The sequence below is a fragment of the Rhinolophus sinicus genome, chromosome 9 (assembly GCF_057876585.1).
Source record: "Rhinolophus sinicus isolate RSI-liver-muscle chromosome 9, RSI-T2T, whole genome shotgun sequence".
NCBI classification, from domain to species: domain Eukaryota; kingdom Metazoa; phylum Chordata; class Mammalia; order Chiroptera; family Rhinolophidae; genus Rhinolophus; species Rhinolophus sinicus.
In genome coordinates this window covers 11,900,463-11,920,648 of record NC_142509.1, presented here as the reverse complement: position 1 = coordinate 11,920,648, position 20,186 = coordinate 11,900,463, and the positions used below count along the sequence as shown (strand labels likewise).

Below are 20,186 nucleotides of genomic sequence, written 5' to 3'. Positions count from 1 at the left end.
CTTGTTTAGTCTCATGCTCATAAACCACATTCTATCCATCTATCTTTCTATTTGGAGACAGAGGTGTAGGGGTTTGGGGCATTTTCTAGTGAAAAGTCAAGGCATAGATAGTATCACTTGCTATTTTAATATAAAAACTTTTCCCAAGTTCGTTTTATAGATGTAACAACTTACTCTCTTTAGAGTAGCCCTTATCTAACATAATAAAGAACTTATTTCTTTTGGGAGAAGATAAATTCTTTGAAGAAGAAATACTATGACTGAAAACACTAACCAGGACCTGTGTGGGCTTTTCCCCTCTAGTCTCAAGGATCTGTAAGCTGAGGGTCAATGAAAAGTTTAACATGCCTCTTTGCTGAAGTTCAATTTGTTGTGTCAGGCATATGCTAAAGAGAAAGCGGTAATTAAGTGGGATTATTACTTTATCAAAATCCAACCCATACTTCAAAGCCCAATTCATATTCCACCCTCTTTGAGATATTTTTTCTTTATTCCCAAAGATTACAGTCTCTTCTCAGAACCTTACCACACTCACAAGCTATCTATGGACTAATTACCTAATTACTACAAGATTACCTGATAGTCTTTAATTGTAAATTATTTTCATGTTTCTTTTTTCCAGACCTGTAGATATTCAGTAAGTGCCACTGACAGTTAATGGATTCATTGGGGAAGGAAAATCTAGTCTTTGATAATTAAATAAATATTTACTCAATCCTTTTGCTCCACTAAAAACGAACCCTGGAAATTAGCTTTGGTTGACACCAGGAAGATTAACTTCTCATCTCCAATGAATTAAACTCTGGAAAAGAATAGCAGCTATAATTCTATAAGATACTTTGCAGTATATGAAGCATTTTCACATGAATGATCTCATTTATTCTCAACAGAACCCTGTGAGGATTAAATAGGTCATTTGCTTTTCCAAACTCTTAAATTTTAGAGGAATTATATTCCCCCAAGTATCTCCTTTTTACAGATAGGTTAACTGAGACGCAAGAGACATTAAGTCACTTGCCTAAGTTCACACTACTCATAGCAGGCAGAGGTAAAGCAAGGATTTCTAAACCCCAATCCAGTATTCTTTCTATTGCAATGACCTGTTTTCCTGTTTGCAATGGATTAAATAGAAATTATGGAATTCCTTCTCATGAAAATCTTTAAGAGCCTTTAATAACAACAAAAACACCCTTATGCTTGATAACAGTTAGGTACCAGTCTTCCAAAGAGATGAAAATTGTTCTTGGTATTATTTTGAAAAATCTCTGAGCTTAAAAAGCCTTTGACCTGCCTATAAAATAATTATCAGTCCTGCCCAATATCCTAGAGGAGTTTAGAGAAAGGAAGTTTTTATGCTATGAGTCATACTTTCAATTTCTATTAAAATTCTTATATGGCCACATATGATTTCTCTCAGGCTTTGGGCCTCCAGGCCTGTGCTAATTTGCATGTCTGGTTTAGATAATGTCTGAGGTACCTTCCAGTCTGAAAAGAAGCCTCTGATTCTATTATAAAAGTGACACCATGTCCCACCTACCAAAAATTAATGGTTCTTTTTCTTTAACAACTGTGCTCTTCTTCTGTGGACGCAGGACTCAGGATTAGAAGCATTTCATATTCACTGACCCGGCCACAAAGATGGCCTGTTCCTTCAGGATGAACTCACCTGTCTACTTTTCCCACGCTGACCCCAGAGAATTGCCCTTTCCTGGAAACCACTTCAGATGCGTGTCAAAAGGCAAATTGTAGGAAGCGTTGGCATTTTAAGTTTCTTGATTTAAATGGCAATTCTAAGTCAGTGTGAGTCTAAGACAACACATTTGGCAATTACCCTGATTCTACACGTGACAAAAATTGGTGAACTCTTTCATAGATGAGGCTCATCTCACCTTTTACATTCCCTCACCCAAACATGGAAAAGATACTGTCAAGTTTTTTAAGCTGATGTTGTTGTCTTTCAACATAAAGTAATTCTCACTAGGTAAAGAACGAAATAAAAAAGAATAGACTTTCCAGAAAGGCATTGAGATCAGTGTAGGGCGATCCAGTCACTTTTCATAAGAAAATGATAGTGCTATGGAGAGCTCCACTTTCATAACATTGGACAGATCAAGTCTTTGCTCAAATTATTTATTTTCAGGGAGGCCCTCCCCAACTCGGTGTTTTCTTTTTCTCCATAGCATTCATCGTCTTCTAATATACAATGTAGTTTACTATTTGTTTGAATGTAAGTTCCACTGAGCAAGGATGTTTATTTACCCATCACTGTACTGTAGTCCCCCTTTTCCATGGGTGACACGTTCCAAGACTCCCGGTGGATGCCTGACACTCCAAATAGTACCAAGTCCTATATATACTATGTTTTCTTTCCCTATGTATACATACCTATGAGAAAATTTAATTTATAAATTAGGTATAGTAAGAGATTAACAACAATAACTAATAATAAAATTTAGAACAATTATAGCAATGTACTGTAAGAAAAGTTATGTGAATGTTCTCTCCCTTTCCTCTCTCTGTCTCTCTCTCTCTCTCTCTGTCTCTCTGTCTCTCTGTGTCTCTCTCTCTCTCTTTCCCCCTCTCCCAAAATATTTTATTGTAACCATCCCTTACTTGCGGTAAATGGCTTGGTATCTCTCCAGGGGATCCCTTGCTGAAGTCTTCGTTGAGGCTCAATGCTTTCTGGGGCAACACTGCCATCAATCAGAACACGTTTTCTGTTCCTGTCTTCCACCTGCAAATTTAATGCCTTTTCCATTTTAACTAAGCACTTATCATGTGGCTGTAAATTTTATAGTTTGAGGTAAAACAGCACATCTAGCAGGAATTTCTTTTTCCTTCTTCACAATTTCATGATAGAAGATTCCTTCTCACTGTAGATCTTAGCAACCTCAGCATACATTTATGTCCTTTCCTTGTTAAGTTGAGAGCTTTCATCTTTTCACTTAAAGGAAGCATTTTACTTAAATGAGGGCTTCTCGTTGGCATATTCGAATTGCCAGCATCACTATTCCTGCGCTTTGGGGCCGTTATTAAGTAAAATAAGGGTGACTTGAACACAAGTGCTTCCGTAACCAGCACAGTCAACATAATGTCCCAGGGGGCGACTTCATGACGAAGGGGCAGGAGAGGATAGAGCGCGGGGACGCTGGACAAAAGGATGATTCACATCCTGGGCAGGAAAGAACGGGAAGGTGTGAGATTTCATCACACTACTCAGAACGGCACGCAGTTTAAAACTTATGATTGTTTATTTTCCATTTAATATTTTTGAACTGCAGTTGACCACAGGTAACTGAAACTACAAAAAGTGAAACCACGGACGGTGGGGCTACTGTATTTGTAGCACATGGAACAGTGTTTGGCACAATAATAGATATTCAATAAAATTTTGTTAAGTGAATGAATGTGTTGGGCGATATGAGATATCAGTTGAGTCTGAGAAGCTAGTAGGGGAAGAATCTTGGGGTGGGAGAGGGAAACAAAAGTGATTAAGACACAATCCCTCTCCTCCAAAAGATTATCACCAAGCAAAGGAGGTAAGTGCACAAAGAATTACATTAGAAGACTGAACAGGACAAAGGCAATAAACATGACTCTCACAAATAACCCTGACCTACAGAACTATGGAAGAAAAAGATGCAAAAACTGAATTGTGGAGCAGACACAAGACTACATCCCCTATTGCCAGAGAAAGTAACCTCACCGTGAAATGTCAACGTAAGAAGTTCAGATCAGGGCTCTCAGCAGAGTGGAGAGGGTTGAACACAGACCACCTCTCATTTATCCTCAAGCCCTATTGCCTAAGTGAACTGTTAGGTTTTCTTTTTCTACCTGGCAGATTTGACCAAAGAAGTATGCAATTGAGTTGTGTCTACATGGCCCAATGTGGAGGCGAGTTTTGGCAAACATCCAATTAATGTAGTCAGTATGAATTGCTTTTCCACATAAGGCTGGCTCAGAAATCCCATTTTGAGGCTTTATCAAAATAAAGAGGTCATTTAGACTTCTGTGTCACTTAGACACGGAGCCCATAGGAGAAAAAAAATAAAAGAGGTCCAGGCTCAGCAGGCAGCCTTGCGTGACTGTGGCAGGGCTGTGCCTGGCGAATGTGCCACTTGCCTCTCCAAACTTTTCATATTTAAAAACCATCCATTTTTTCTAGCATTTTTCTCATATGTCTTTTTTTCCCTTTGCACATATAATATCTTAAACAGTGCCTCCATTATACTCCACGCAGCAGGGCCGGTTCTGAGCTGAGGCACTGTTTGGATTCCAGGACAAGATCCTTGAGCAAAGGAAATCTGATCCAGGATGTTTTTTTTCTATGAGTTCCAAGTTTGAAGAAAGTCTTCCCCAGATATTTCCCTCCTCCTGAGGTCTCAATGGAAGCCAGGATCCTCTGTTGCTTTTTGGAAACTAAGATGCCACTGAGGCGAAGGCTGGGCTGCCCCTACAGAATGGGTTGAAATGAGGTGAGGGCCCAGCTCCGAGCTGAGCTTCGGGGCCAGCTGGGCAGGCACGTGGGGGAGCTGACAGTTGGGGGAGCAAGAAGGATGCTGGATAATACCTAAGCCTAATAGACCAGCAGGCAGCCCATAGACCCCACCCCTCACTGTCTTTCAAGACAGTTCCTCAAGCTGGGGTCCGGGATAATCCATTTCTTTCAAAAGAGAGCCACCCTTTATTCCAATTTGGGAATCACTAATCTAGGAGCACAGGAAGGGAATTATCCTTCCTCCTATATGGCTTCTCTGTCTTTCCAAGTATTTCTTTGATGAGCCTTTTAAGCTCAATTCACCAAGATAAACCTTTTAGAGGTACCAGCAAGATTGTATAGACTACACGTATACTGTGTATATTTGTAAATTGCCATTTATGCAATGCTTGTTTAATCCTCATAGCCACCCTATAAAGCATTTGTTTTTAAACCATTTTAGAGAAGCAGAACCTGAGGTTCAAAAGGTAGAGTAACCTTTTGACCAAGGTTACTCAGTGAAGTTAATGGCAGAGCTGGGATCTGACTCCAGGGCGACCTGATTCTAAACACCATGTCGTAACCACTGAGGTAACCCTGAGGCCCACTGGAGAGAAGGACCCCTTCACGAGGGCATCCTACACCTGTATACCTGTTCACTGCTTATGTGCTAGTTGCCCTTGCACTGCTTTTGAAGTGGGAGGCCAGGCCGGCAGGTCAGACATCTGGTATCTAACGGGTTATAGTGGAGACAGCAGCAGAGAAGAAGCTGGTCCTGAGTTGTGGGTTGGGAAGTTTCCGGGAAGCAGAGCAGGCTTTCACAGGTGGGGCACAACGTCAAAGGTGGCATGGAGATGAGCCCAGAGGAAAGCAGCCTGAGTTGGGTTGGTGGCCGTTAGGCTCCTCTTCAACGACTGGGCTGTTAGAAAGCAGGACCTCTGAGGGAGAAGCGGTTTAAGGGTGATCATGGAGCCCAATCCCCTACCAACAACAAGGATGGCGCCCCATATGCAATCCTCCCTGTGAGATTCTGGTTCATGTGTCTTCCTCCTGCTGGGCTTGGCTCTTTCTTAGGAAGTTCAGGGCTATGGGTCTCAGGGTCCCCTTTATTAGAACTTTTCTCCTTTGTTGTCCTTACTCTTTCAAGAAAAGAGGTTCAGACCTTCCTAAGAGAAGTTTCTGCTCTGAGCATGGCACGCAATTACCCATTCCTCAGCTGAAAGGTCTGCATTCAGAAGCTGGGCTTTCCAAGGATAAACAGGGTTAGGTGCTGCCAACCTTCTCAGCAGCAACCAGAAATTCGATGAGAAGTTTCAGGGAAAATTCATCTTTTTTCCATCAAGTAATTGAGAACATGGCCTTATGTCGTCAGGAATGAAGAGAAAGGCTCTTGTGTGCTGGTGTCACTGCATCAATGGCCTCTGGGTGAGGTCATGACAAAGTGGAGAGCTGCATGTTGCCTGGGACACCGGGCCTTCAGACAGCAAACTGTAGGCATCAGAGCAGAAAGAAACGTCTTGCCTGAGACTCTTGGCCAGATTTCCAAGACCCGTTTAAAAGCTTCACACAGAAACTGAGTTAACACTGGGATGTCTATGAGAAGGTCATATCCAGAAAAAGCTTTCCCCTTCCAGCAGGGACCTTTCAAAAAAAAAAATCTCCATGCTCATATTTCTCTTCCCCGGGAGGCTCTCCTGGAATCTAAGAGGCCATTTAGTGTCACATTCATCCACACCGAGCATCACATAATGGAGATACTGTTCAGGCCATTATATACGTGAGGCAGAACCCTCCACAATGCCTGGCAGTGCCCAGACTCTCCACAACAAGGCTCTGGTCTCTGTTTGCTTTGGCCAAAGCTGATCTCAGGACTGCCCGAAACCACAAACTCCAAGCAAAGCCCTCTTGGTGACTCCTCTGGAAAAGAATCACAATAAGATTTGTCATCTTGGTGCTTTATAAAGCTAGGAGGGGGTGGCAGCCTTCACTGTAGTAAAAAGTGAGTTTGTCAGAATCAGGGGATACTTTTCTGCTGATAAAACCACCTGCCACCACACGAAAGTTCTGAGACTGTCAACTCAGCTGCTCGTCCCTAACATTCACATTTTTGCACACTGTGCCCTTGGCTGCTACCTTCAGCTTGTTTTTACAGAAGTCAGTTCTCAGAAAGCAGACAACACACATCATAGTTGCGTGGTGGGGCCGGGGGGTGGGGTGGGGGAGCTCAGGTTTCTTCATGGACCAGCACACCCACTGGAGAACTCTCCACGTGCTGACCAGCAGCCAGGGTCAGAGAGCTCTGACGGAGCCAGGGGTCAGGCCAGGGAGGGATAGAGTTTGTGCAGAAATGTGAGTAGCTGGGTTCACCTTCAGGTCCAGACTTTTTCATTTTGGTTATAGACATATTTCTGTTTGTGTGTCTGAGACTAGCGCTGACCACACTGCTAAGTTTTCACTTGTATGACTATTAGGAGAGAAACAAACCCTCACTTCAACAATGACATTAAAATATATATAAAGTAAAATGTAGGCCACTTCAATAAGTGACATCCGGTCATTGACATCCCTGTGGGGACAAGCTTTTAGCCTTGTAATGGGTGGATTGTTGTCTCGTATGCTCAGAGGGCACACAGGGTTAGTAGAGTCTGTACTTCTCATCACCCAGACGTAAGTCACCTGGAGACTAACTAGTGGGGAGAAGTCAGGGTACAGGGCTCTGATGCATTTCAACTAGCGAAATAGTGAACGATAAGAGGAAGTGTGTATATTTAGCAAGAAGGAGAAAATATTGGCCCAGTCGATTCATTCATTCAACAAATATTTATTGTGTGCTTCCTCTGGGGTGGACACTGCTCTAGGTACTTGGTTATATCAGAGAACAGAAGAAAGATCCCTTCCCTTGTGGACCTGATATTTAGGTGGGAGATGCAGACAATAAACAACAACCATGAATTAATTATTCATTAAATTAGGTGATCAGTGGAAAAATAAGAAGTAGAGCAGAGTCAGGGAGTAGAGGGGAGGGGAGGTGGAAGTAAATGTGTATTTGGTAGGGGTGGCGAACATGCTTTTGGGTCCGAACATTCTTTAGGTATATAATAATGATGCCAATAGAAATATTAATTGCCAACAATTTTCCGCAGCAGACATGATGCTAGGCACTGTGCCAGGTGTTTACTTGGATATCTCATTTAGTCTACAAGAACCCAGCTGCCTGGGTTCTTCAAACCTCCAAGGCAGAATGCCAGACCTTGGTTCTTGGCCTTGGCCTTCTCCATCTTTATGCTTTGGCTTTGCAGTAGGACTTACTCCAGAAACACTGGTTCCCGTTTAAATCTTACATTTAGTGGATGTCCCTACAAACCCCAATGCCCACAGAGTGCATTTGTTAAACTCCTCAGTAACAGACTCGGGCTGTCTTTTGTGGTTTCAGGTGCCAATGGCAGGACTTTCCATGCAAATAGGTGGGGATGAAAAAGCAATGGGAGGGAGACTTGTGGTCTTTGTTGCTCAGATTCCACATGCTGCTCCCAGACCATTGGCTAAAGACACCAGCCTCTGGCATGGCCCATTGCTGTTGATTGCTCTGTTAACTTTGCAGTGAGGACACAGGTTCAGGCTGTTTGCTGGTGGCCTCTCTGTTCTGGTTGCTTCCTTTTTTTTACCTACTAGAAGACTTCCGGGTTGGTTGGTACCTCAGTCATCCTCTCAGCCAGACTCTGCCCCATTTCCCCACTAGGCCTGTAGGAGAATCATGTCTGATAGCTCTGCAGCCCTCCCCAGGTCCTCAGGCATTGCCACCAAGATGCGGTTGCCAAACACTTCCTGATAAGGCATCAGCTTCAAACCATGATTGGGCACTTAGAGTTACAGAAAATGCCAGCCATCACCCACTTTCTGTTGGTTACAGCTAATTCATCCATGCATTCTGTAACTTTTCTACGTCTGTTCTGTCCCTGGACCTAGAGTAAAAGAATAATAAACAAGAAAAGTTGATAAGAAGTCAATGGTAATGATAGCCATAGCCATGTTTGGACTAAAAAAGTGGTTCAGAATGCATATAGCATAGCTTCCATATAGGATGGAAGCCTTCACTAAATGAATGATTGAGTAGAAAAATTGATTAGAAATCTTTGAGACAGAGATTTTTAACAGTGCAGGAAGTCAGAAGGCAAGTCAGGACTTCAGATAACACACACCAATTCCTGGAACTTGGTGATTTGTTTTTCCTTCTGACGTGAGTTTATCACTTTCTATTCCACTTTCAATTCTGTTCCTGCCAGATTCACCTCCTTCCCCCAGGCACTCCGACCTATCCTGCACACCACCACAAGTTTCGTTCTCCCCCACACCCTGTTTTCATGGCATCGCTGCATGCCCAAAATGTCTCTGGGCTTCCATCACCTGTAACCCCAGGTCATTAAGCTTTTCTAGCCGCCATCAAAATGGCCTTGAACATGCCCTCGGCCCTGTCTTCTAGCCCTCTCTTCCCACCCATCCCTCTACTTCAGTTGTGCAGTTCTTCCCATGGTTATCCCGCAGACATCACTTTCACATCCCACCACCCACTTCTTCCTTTTGCCTCTCTGTATTGCTCACTCTCTTCTCTCCAAGAAGGTCTTACTCAGGTCACATGGCTCCAGTTACACTCACCTCTCCCTCCTTAACCTCCAGCAGCCTTAATGTGTCCACCACTCCTTTGGTCCATGACCTGATTCCTCACAATCTTAGTTATCTTTTCATATTTAAATGCAAGGACAGGGAACATGTTTTATATTACTTCATATCCACTCTGTGGCCAAGCACACAATACATTGCAAAAGTCACTCTGAAATAAATTATTGGAGAACAAACCAGCATCTCCTCACCACAGAAAAATCTTTGAGGAACTTCACCTTTCCTTTGGCTGATACCTGCATTGCACAGACTCTACAGCCCCGTGGAAGACAGTCCAGAAAATGCCTAGGAGAGCCTTTAACCTCATTCCAAGCTTGTAAACAACTTGGGTTTTTGTTTTTGCTTTATTTTGTTTTTAAGCAAGCAGAAGAATACACTTGCAGGAGGAATTGTGAGAAAAAAAAAAAAAAGTCTAATAAGAACAGACATCTTAAATAAGTTGAGCTTTGTCTCTCTTTTGTCCCCTTCCCTGCTCTTCTTCCCCATCCCCATCCCCCTCACTTTCTGTTTTGCTTTTCATGCCAGTTGCTAAAGACTGTAATTTAAAAACTGCACTGGCTTTTCCAGAGCCAGGAGGAATGTGCATCCGCACGTGGATTTTTCCACAAGAAAATTGTCCCTGTCTTTTGGTTCTTCTTAGCCAGAAACAATGAGAACAGGCAATCAGATGAGCCCATCCATCTTTGCAGATCTTACTCTAATTTGTTTGAGAGGCTCAGAAGGGGTGGAGGGGATGGTTTGTGTTTCACCCTGTCAGGCTGTTGTTTGATGAGGTTTGTGCTCCGTTTGTTCAGATGGTTTTCATGGTTTCTTTGTTGTTCATGGAAAGACTTTGAAAGTCATAATTCTGTATCCTTAAGCTCTTCTGCTATTCCTGCTCAATGTCTCAACGGGACTTACACCACCAGAAAGGAAAAGAGGAAGTTTCCAGCCACTTAGTGAAGCCATTTCTGAACATGGTTATGGAGGCATGTGGATTTTTTCAAGAAAAAGGTTGGGATCACAAATGTTCGGGTTCAATGGAGTAGTTTCCATAACAATTTGTAGGTGAGGCTCTAGTCATTTCCAGGCAGGAGGTATCTCTCCATCCCCTCATTTCTTGTTCCCAGCCCCCTTTCCAGCCACACCTCTGGCCTTTTTCCTTTCTCTGTGGTCATCAGGCCCAGCCCTCTCCACTCTCCGTAGAAAAGCATGAGAGGCCTAGGAGATCCTGGAATGTGCTCATACCTCTGAGATATCACCCACTACATCAGTGTGCTGAAGGAAGGGGCTGGAGTCGGCCTCCTGAAACACCGTGGGCCTGGGCTTTCAGACATTCTTCCTGGCGTCTTGAATCTGGACACTGCCCATCTCTTCAGAGCTGCAATAGACATTTATTTTTCTTTCTAAACTTTTATTAGTTTATATTTTTAGAAAGCTTTATAAGATGCCTCACATCAGTTGTCTCATTTGATCATTACCTGTCTTAGTCTGTTGGGGCTGCGATAACAAAGTACCATAGATCGAGTGACTTATAAATAACAGAAATTTATTTCCCATATGTCTGGAGGCTGGAAGTCTGAGATCAGAGTCGGATTCTTGTGAGGGCTTTCTTCTGGATTGCAGACTGCTGACTTCCTGTTGTATCCTCACATGGCAGGAATAGGCAAGCTAGCTCTATGGCCTCTTCTGATAAGGCCACGAATCCCATTCCTCAGGGCTCCACCCTCATGACCTAACTACCTCCCAAAGACCCCACCTCCTGATACCATCACATAGGAGATTAGATATCAACAAATGAATTCAGGGGGAACACAAACATTTAGTGCATAACATTATAAGGCAGATAAATCATGCAAATTTTTATTTCCATATTAAAGAAAGTTGAGGTTCAAGGGATGTCTTATGATTCATCCAAGGTCTCACAACACATAATGCTAGGGACATAACTTCCATGAATCCTCTGACGTCAAATTCAGAGTTCTTCTGGTTACTTCTGCTCCCAGTCAGAGAGTTCATGTTCCTTTCACTCACCCCACACTTACCCCAGGGGAAGAACACATTTCTGGAATACAGTGATGCTTGAAAGTTATTGCTGAATTAAATTTCATTTGTCCTGATTACTGAAAGGTCATCTTCATGCAAACTTTCTGAAAAGCAGGAGATGCTGATGTACGACAATTTGTTGTTTTTCATTAGACCCTTCTTACGACTCAGTCAGGAGAGGAGGATGGGGCAACAACATGAATTCTGGCCTCAACAAAAGTAAGTAAATGTCACTGTCTTTGGGAGGAAAACATTTTTCCAAGGACAGCATGGGAAACAGGGTCATGAGATACAGGAGGATAGGAGCGAGCATTTGTTTTCCTGCTTTTTGAGTGAACATCAAAATTAACCGCCAATTTAGGGCCTGTCAGCTATACTTGCTCCTTGAAAGAGGGTGTTTTCATTCAGACGTTTGAGTTTTACTTCATGGCCTTTGGTTTTAGAAGCATTGAAGTCAGAAGATTTCTCAGGACAAGGTTCTGTGTGAATGAAAGGCCACTGGATTTGCATTCTATCATTTAAGTGATGAAAATTACCCTCTATGGCTTTGCTCCTAGAACTGTGGAGGCTTAGCCACACCAAGGTCCCTATTCCTATTTCATGAAAAGCTGAGATGGAGGATAACCTGATGAGGAGATGGAAGGGGTCTGAGACATGAATTTGTGTTAAGTCTGACCCAACATTTCCCATTAGGGGAGGAGGGAAAGAGAATGACTCAAACTCCTGAACCAAAATATGTCAGTCTTGCTGTCTCTAGGAAGTAAAATATCATGCACACGATTGGATGGTGCAGGGAATTCTTTCAAGAAAGAGATTAGGATGACAAATTTATGCCCCAGCAATAACTAAGATTCCTTAATAATATGTATTAACTATTTGTTCACTATGTGCCCAGCACCCAACCTTCTGGGGTTCACAAAGATGAGTCAGGCACAGCATCAGGGCAGAGGGGTCATGCACACAAATCATTCTTCATCTGGGTCGTACTGAGGAGGGCCCTATGATCCTGGGTCCACTTGAGTTAGCTCTAGAAGGAGAAGCAGGATTTGGACCTGTGGAGATGGGGAGGCCAGACCCTCCTAGGAGTGGGGTCCAGGGAAAGACATCAAGGTTGAGATGTCTGACAGTCAGTGAGGGCTCTGGGTTCCTGGAGTTTAGGACGTGTGAAAGAAAGGAAGTCTGTAAAAGTAAGGAAGGGGGCGTGAAGGACATTAGGAGGATAGACTTTAATTCTTTAGTCAATGAGGAGTCACTTAGGTTTTTGAAACAGTGGAGTGAAATGGTTTAGGGAGATTAAACTGGCTACATAGCACATGATGGGTCAGTGGAAAGAGAGAGGAATGGTGAAGATACAGTCAAACTAATCCTTAGACTGTGCAAGAAGTGGTGCAGGTCTAAAATAGAGAAGCAATGACGGGAAAGGAAAGGGTGTATGTAAGGGATACCATGGAGGGGAGCTCACGAAACATGAAAACACAGAAAGCAGGTGATCTAAGCTCAAATGTCACCTTCTCATTAAGGACCGCTCTAAATTTCCTATTTAAAAAATGAAATCCACAGCCCCAATACCGTTAGACATGCTATACTATGTGTTTATTATTGTTTATCATTGTCTGCCCCATTAACATCTAAGTTTTACCAGGAACTGCTGGTTCACTGCTGAATCTCTAGCATCAAGAACAGTGCCAGCACATAGTGGATTCTAGATAAATATTTATAAAATAAAATGAATAAATTAGTGAGTAGCAAGTACGTGAATGAATGAATGAGAAAGCACATTTGTCCTCCTTCTGGAGTGCATTTGACAAGATGTTTTTCTTCCCTCATGGAGACTGGCCCCACTTACTATATTTCTTTTTCTCTTATCACAGGTCCCCCTCTTGCAGGAGCACAAACAATGAGTAAGAATACTGAACAACGGCCCCAACCAGGTACCTGTCCATGATGTGTAATCCCTCCTTTGCTTCTTATGCAGCCATTGATTCCATGTGGTTAGCTGGGGAGGATTTAAACAATATGCTTCATTTGTCATCACTTTTCTCTTCCACAGAGGGTCTAGATCTGTGAATCAAGTAACAGGCACTGGAATGAGATAGAGACTTGTTAAATATCAGAGGTGAAAGGAATATTAAAGACAAAATATTCCAATACCTCATTTTGTGAAATAAAGACACTGAGGCCCAGAAAGGTGAAGTGATTTGCTAAAAGCCACACAGCTAATTTATGAGCGCTATAGTCCCAGTCTCCTGACTTGTTCTCCAAGCTTTATTTTCAAAAACACCCTCATCCTGTGATGGATCTACTTAACAGTTTAGGCAGGGGAACTTTTACAACCATGGAATGGGAGATTCTTAGTATTAGAAAGGAACTTAGAGACATCTAGGTCCGTAACATCCTTGTGTAACATCTCAATCTTATCATTATCTCACCTCTGCTCAAATATTGAGAGCAACGGGAGTTCACTACCCAGCTGGGCTCAATTCCACTATCTGAGCCCAAGCACCCCTCCCCGTAACTTCCATTCAAGCTTCCTAGTTTGCCGTCTGGAGAAATCTTCCTTCTGTTCTATATGAAGATCCTTCACATATCTGAAGATGGCTTCTGTGCCCACTCCCAAGGCTAGCTGTGGCTTCTTTATATGACACAGCTGAGATTAAGTTCTGAACAAGCCATTCGCTTTGGGATGGGCAAACACTGTTTTCCATCTCTGCTGAAGACATAGCAATAGAGAATTGACTTACAATTCATCAGGAAAGTTACAAAAGAACTTGCTGACTATGAAACACAAGCCAGACAGAGAGGATTTGACATACAGGATTTAAAGACTCCCCAACAACAACAAACTCGACATGACCTGCCAAAAAATTTTTGTTGTCACACTGTGTTTATGAAAAAGAGTAGACTGACTGTCCTTAAGGACTCTTCATGTTAATTTATGATTCGAAGTAGAAACCTAGAAATCATGTTGATTTTTAAAAACTGAAATTGTAACTGTAAAAATAGTAAAATTGCACCAAACATTTAACAACATGGCCAAGCTATGATCCAACTCTCTACCATGATATCCTTACCTGAAAAAAAAAAAGACCTCACTTAAAACCAATATTGCAAAGACTTTTTAATGGCTAAATAATCACATAAATTTTAAGTAATCCAAGATAGCAATAACAGTAACTTTTTAGTTAAAATACAAATCCTGGTTAGTGCTGAGATTTTCAAGCTTAAAATCACAGAATGTTGTACTAAAAGGGAACTGAGGAATCCAGTAGCCCAACCCACTCATTTTGCAGAGGAGAAAACTGATACCCAGAGATTGTCCAATGAGTTATTTAGTTTATGACATACCTGGGGGTAGAACCCAGGCCACATGATTTCCAGGCGTATATTTTTTATGCTACATCAGAAAAACAGAGACATGTAAAGTTGTTGGTAATAGGTAGAACTATTAAAGACCATTTAAAGCTATTAATGACCTTCAAGAAGGTCATTAGCACTTTTTTAAGCCCATTTAATAAGCCATGTTCAGTTTATTCATTACGATTAAATATTAGCTCCTTTCCAAATGGTTTTATTACTCTGTGTTACGTAATGACAGCATTATCTATATATTTTAGACACCAAATATGAAAGAAATCATGCTGTTACTATTCTATATTCTTTCTGTAAATAATGGGATGAACCATAACTATGATCAAGATCTTTTGAGGTCTGCAAATAAAAGCAGTCAAGTTTTAAAATTGGGCTTTCCTATGATATTGAAATAAAAGTATAAATCCTTGGGGTATTCTTATTGTTAATGCTGTTGTTTTCATATTTTTAATAACAGCAAAGCAAATTTCCTTTTTTGTTTCCTTAGATCCATATCAGATCCTGGGGCCAACCAGCAGTCGCCTAGCCAACCCCGGTGAGTTGACTTTCACCTGCAAGGTTTTCTTTCCAGAATGTTCTCTAGTTCAGACACCTGACTGGGAGTAACATGTGCTCCTTTCCTTGAACAGTTCAACATCTGTTTCTTTAGTATACAAATGAGAGTTCAGGTCTTGTTTTTCGGTATCAATAATGTCCTTTAGCTGAGGATGCCTCTGTGTCTATGAGTTTTTGTTTCTCATTTGTTTGTCTTGTTCTTTTGTTGTTTTTGGTTTATATACCACATATCAGTGAAATCATATGGTTCTCTGCTTTTTCTGTCTGACTTACTTCGCTTAGCATTATAATCTCAAGATCCATCCATGTTGTCACAACTGAGGATGCTTTTGGAAAACAAACATTAGCCCTGAAGTTTAGATGAGTCTTAAATGGCACAGGTAGAAGTTTCAGTAGGGAAAGATGGGGGCGGGGAGCAGAAATAATTCCAGTGTGCCCTCATTTAACGTCCTCATGCAAGGCACACGTGAATAAATATTCCAAAGGCGTTTTATTCTTGACTTTAGAAAGTGTTACAGAGCTATCTTGCCTTATGAAAGAGGTACATCCCTGAAAAGTTGCAGATAAAATAAATTTGAATATGTATTTTAAGGGTTTATTATCAAAAATAACTCCCAAGTAAGCTCTAAACCAAGAGCACTGGGTATGTGAGCTAAAAGGCCCTGTGCAGTAACGAGGCCAGCACCCTCCCATCCCAGGGAACTAATGACACTCCCACGCCAGTGTCTCCAGGCCCATTCTTTAGTGCCTGTCCATTCCTGCCCAGAGGAAAAAGAAGCCACCCAGCTCCCTCTCCTGATACTTTTCTGTCCTCCCAGGTTCTTCTCTGTAGAAGTTAGAGCTGAGAGCCAAACGCTAAGGCTCTGCTAAGGAGCATTCCAGGTCCCTTATAGCCTAAAGCCAGAGTCACACCTTCTCCCTGTTATTCTGACAGCAGTCTTCTGGCCCCAACTCTTTGACACTGACAGGGAATACCTTGGAGGACTTCATCACTAAGCAGAGATTGACAGTGATTGAGGCCTTTATAAAAGAAGAGATTCAAAAATCTTGCCAAAAGTGTTGGGTGTGGCTTGCCCCAAATCACACATCTAGTTCTGGATAATCCAGCTCCTCATTACCCACAGTGCATTTTATCAGGCCTTCGGGCAAATTATCCTAAGATCTAACCCTGCTTATGATGCCAATTTCATTGGCAAACAGAAAAGCAAGTCAGCAATGAAAAGAAGGGGCTCCCCAGTAGATTCTGAATGTAAAAGGAAATAAAGGGTTTCTTATAAAAGAGAGGATCCTCGCGTTTCGGGAATTGGATTGTGACTTCCCCAGGCTGAAATACTCTGTTTTCTCCTGTTCATCTCACCACCTGCAGGAAGCGGGCAGATCCAGTTATGGCAATTCCTCCTCGAGCTACTCTCCGATAGTGCCAACGCCAGCTGTATCACCTGGGAGGGGACCAATGGGGAGTTCAAAATGACGGACCCCGACGAGGTGGCAAGGCGCTGGGGGGAAAGGAAAAGCAAGCCCAACATGAATTATGACAAGCTGAGCCGGGCCCTCCGATACTACTATGATAAAAACATTATGACCAAAGTACATGGCAAAAGGTATGCCTACAAATTTGACTTCCATGGCATTGCCCAGGCTCTGCAGCCACATCCAACTGAGTCGTCCATGTACAAGTACCCTTCTGATATCTCCTACATGCCTTCCTACCACGCCCATCAACAGAAGGTGAACTTTGTCCCTCCCCACCCATCCTCCATGCCTGTCACTTCCTCCAGCTTCTTTGGAGCAGCCTCACAATACTGGACCTCCCCCACGGGTGGAATCTACCCCAACCCCAATGTCCCCCGCCATCCTAACACCCACGTGCCCTCACACTTAGGCAGCTACTACTAGAAGCTTAATCATCGGTGATGTTATAGCTGAAGCCCCATCTCTCACACTTCTGGAATACTTTGGACTCTAAAGGATATATGTGGCCTTGAAGAGAAAACAAAACTGGATATTCTTTCTTGCTGGATAGAACCTTTGTATTTGTTCTTTAAAAACAATCTTTTTTTTTCCTTTTTTTTTTTTATGTTGCTAACTTTTCCTTCCTCTATCTTGAACAAAGAGTTGGATAATTCTGTGGGCCAGTAGGCCAATTTGGATTCTCAATCTCCTATCATTTTATGAGTTGAATATTTAGATGACTGGAATGGTTATATCTTGGCTCTACAAAAGAATCTGTAAATTTTCTTTATATTTTTATGGCCAAAGCAGTTTCTTATCAACACACGGGTCATATCATGGACCTTGTAAGGTTCGGTATGATAAAGAATCATGGACTTAACCAGTTATGCTCTGGTTTGAGACTTAGTGAAAATAGAGGCAAAAAGCTTATAATCTTGTTTTAGGAGGACCTAATTCAGTGGATGGCAACTGGAACATTGGTTGTAAGGCCAGTGAAGTTTTCACCCAACTGGAATTTAAAAGAAAGGACATCTGTGTATATTTAAAAGAAGCCATGGGCATTGCAAAATTCTTCTCAGTGGGCAATAACTACTAGGCTGACCATTCTCTTTAGACATAGTCAAAATATGAACTAAGAAATGTTGATGCAAATGCAGACATTCCTGAAATACAGAGAATTAAATAACTATTTTTTTTTTTTTTTTTAAGTAATGACAGTGGGTCCCAGAACTTAGAAAAGTCTTAGGGATTTCTAAAAACAAACAGATCCGCAAGCGCTGTGCGCTTGTCAGACCATCAGTCCAGGGTCACCCAATCAGAAGGCAATTTACTGTATAAATTATGCAGAGTTATTTTCCTATATCACACAGTATTAAAAATAAATAATTAAAAAATTAAAAAGAATAAATAAACGAGTTGACCTCGGTCACAAATACAATTTTACTATCAAATCAGTCTTTGTTATTTTTTTAAATGTAATTTGTACATCTTTTGTCAATCTGTACATTTGGGCTGTTTGTACGTTTTTATAGCTGGTTTTTAAAAAGCATAATGTGACTATTGCTGAAAAGAAAACAAGACATTTAAGTCACTGACTTACTAGAAAGAGAAGCACTGGTACAGTTATTTAACTTGTGCACAAGCAAGCAAACGCAATCCATTTAAATCTTTATGCTTTGGAAATGTTTGTAAATAACCGTACTACAATCATTGCAACTTGGAAAAGAAATAGCAGTTACCTTCCCTTGTGGATACAAGGGATTTTCCTGCCCTATATATGCAATATATTTTTTAGATATTAAAATATATATAATTTTGCAGGTAATCATTGATTTTTTTAAAACTATATTAAGTGTTAAGCTGACAACTGTCAATGAAGACAATGTTGTAAAATAATTTGCCTAAATAAATTGTGCCTTCATCTGTCAGAACTGAGGACACTGTTTTCTTATTTATTCCCCTCCCCCCTCCCCCCTCCCCCCGTTAGTTCAAAGGGTCATCCCAGGGGAAGTTTTCTATTTATCTCTCCCACCATAAGAATTCAAATGTACATACTGCATTATAATAGAAAGTACAAAATCAATGTGGTTTTTATTGTTATTTGTATTAGTCAGGGTTCTCCAGAGAAACAGAACCAGTAGGAGATTAGATAGAGATAGAAATAGAATATATTGATTATGAGGAATTGAGTTATGTGATTATGGAGGCTGAGAAGTCCCACAGTCTGCTGTCTGCCAGCTGGAGACCTGGGATTAGTTCCAGTCCAAATCTAAAGGCCTGAGGACCAGGAGAACTGATGGTATAAATCCCTGTCCAAGGGCAGCAGAAGAGCTATGTCCCAGCTCAATCAGGCAGGCAGAAAGCAAAGGGGTGAATTCCTCCTTCTTCTGCCATTTTGTTCTATTCAGACCCTCAGTGGATTGGTTTATACATTGGGAAAGGCAATCTACTTCACTAAATCCATCAATTCAAATGCTAACTCATCCAGAGACACCCACACATACATACCTCAAAATAATGTTTAATCTGGGCACCCGCGGCCCAGTCAAGTTGATGCTTAAAGCTAACCTTCACATTGTTGATGATGTTTGCAATTTGTTTTTTGTTGTTGTTCTTTTTTTTTTTTTTTTTTTTTTTAATGTTCTTTAAATCTTCCTCCAGCATAAAAGGGTTTTATAGGATGACAGCCACAGCCAAGGATAACCTGTGTCCTAGAACCAGGACAAAGCAAACAGGTCCATCCAGGATGGATGTTGTCGATTAGACTTTGCTCTCTGTTGCATGCACCAAGCTCCTCAAAACCAAATGGCCATCTTCCTAATACTGCAACAGAGAATAAGATGGCCCAGCTTCCTCTGGCCTCATGCCAGGATTTTATGGTCCATGCAGATTTTTAAGGTCTTTTTTTCTTTTCAAGGAAGAAACTTGCTTCCAATTGCTTCACTGTTAAGTAACTTGTCTTCAACTCCTCTATTTTATAATAAAAAAGAATGGAGCCTGGAAAGTCCTTGATGTTGTGAGGAATTAGACTTACAGCCTTAGTAACACTATAATTTTCCATGGGTAACTCTAAGTACCTTCCAGACAACATGTCCACCTAGATGAAATAGGATGTGCTCCAGAATGTTAGTCTCCAATATTTTTTTAACTAGCACCCGTCCATTAAAAAATGTTAAGCAAATATTCTCAATATATGCACATTGATTTATACATCATACACTCAAATTGTTACATTATTATTATTTATATCATAAAGCTAACACAAAATAGAAAATTCAAAGAGCAATATAAAAATAAATTGAGGCCATTGTCTTTCTTGACTTGTCCCATTCTTCCCTTAGAACGTATCCTAATAAACTTTCCTTACTCTAATTAATTAATTAATTAATTAAATTGAAACTGAAATTCTAATGTTTTCTTTCATTTTCTTTGTATTGCATGTCTCCTGCTGTCAACAAGTTATTTTTTAGAGGAATAAGTGTGTATGTATATATCTGTATGGGCTTTCTAGTGAGTGCCAAGAAAAGAGAAAATAAAAACTTGGTATTAGTGGCCCAAGCATAGAAAGAAATGATGAAGCCCATGTATGTTTAAGAATAGTTCAGCTGAATTCTTTTGCAAATCTCCATCT

General features: G+C 41.3%; 1 protein-coding gene across 5 annotated transcripts in view; it reads left to right on the top strand.

The window, feature by feature from the left end:
- The window catches only part of FLI1 (Fli-1 proto-oncogene, ETS transcription factor), a 121,235-nt gene extending 102,749 nt beyond the window's left edge, over window positions 1-18,486 (top strand). For all 5 annotated transcript variants that reach the window (XM_019714818.3, XM_019714820.3, XM_088800832.1 and 2 more), the window contains 4 exons: window positions 11,333-11,398; window positions 13,051-13,110; window positions 15,036-15,083; window positions 16,470-18,486. In XM_019714818.3, coding sequence (XP_019570377.1) covers window positions 11,333-11,398; window positions 13,051-13,110; window positions 15,036-15,083; window positions 16,470-16,999 — 704 coding nt within the window. In that variant the 3' untranslated portion in view covers window positions 17,000-18,486. The remainder of the gene's footprint in view (window positions 1-11,332; window positions 11,399-13,050; window positions 13,111-15,035; window positions 15,084-16,469) is intronic.
- The last annotated feature ends 1,700 nt before the right edge of the window (window positions 18,487-20,186 follow it).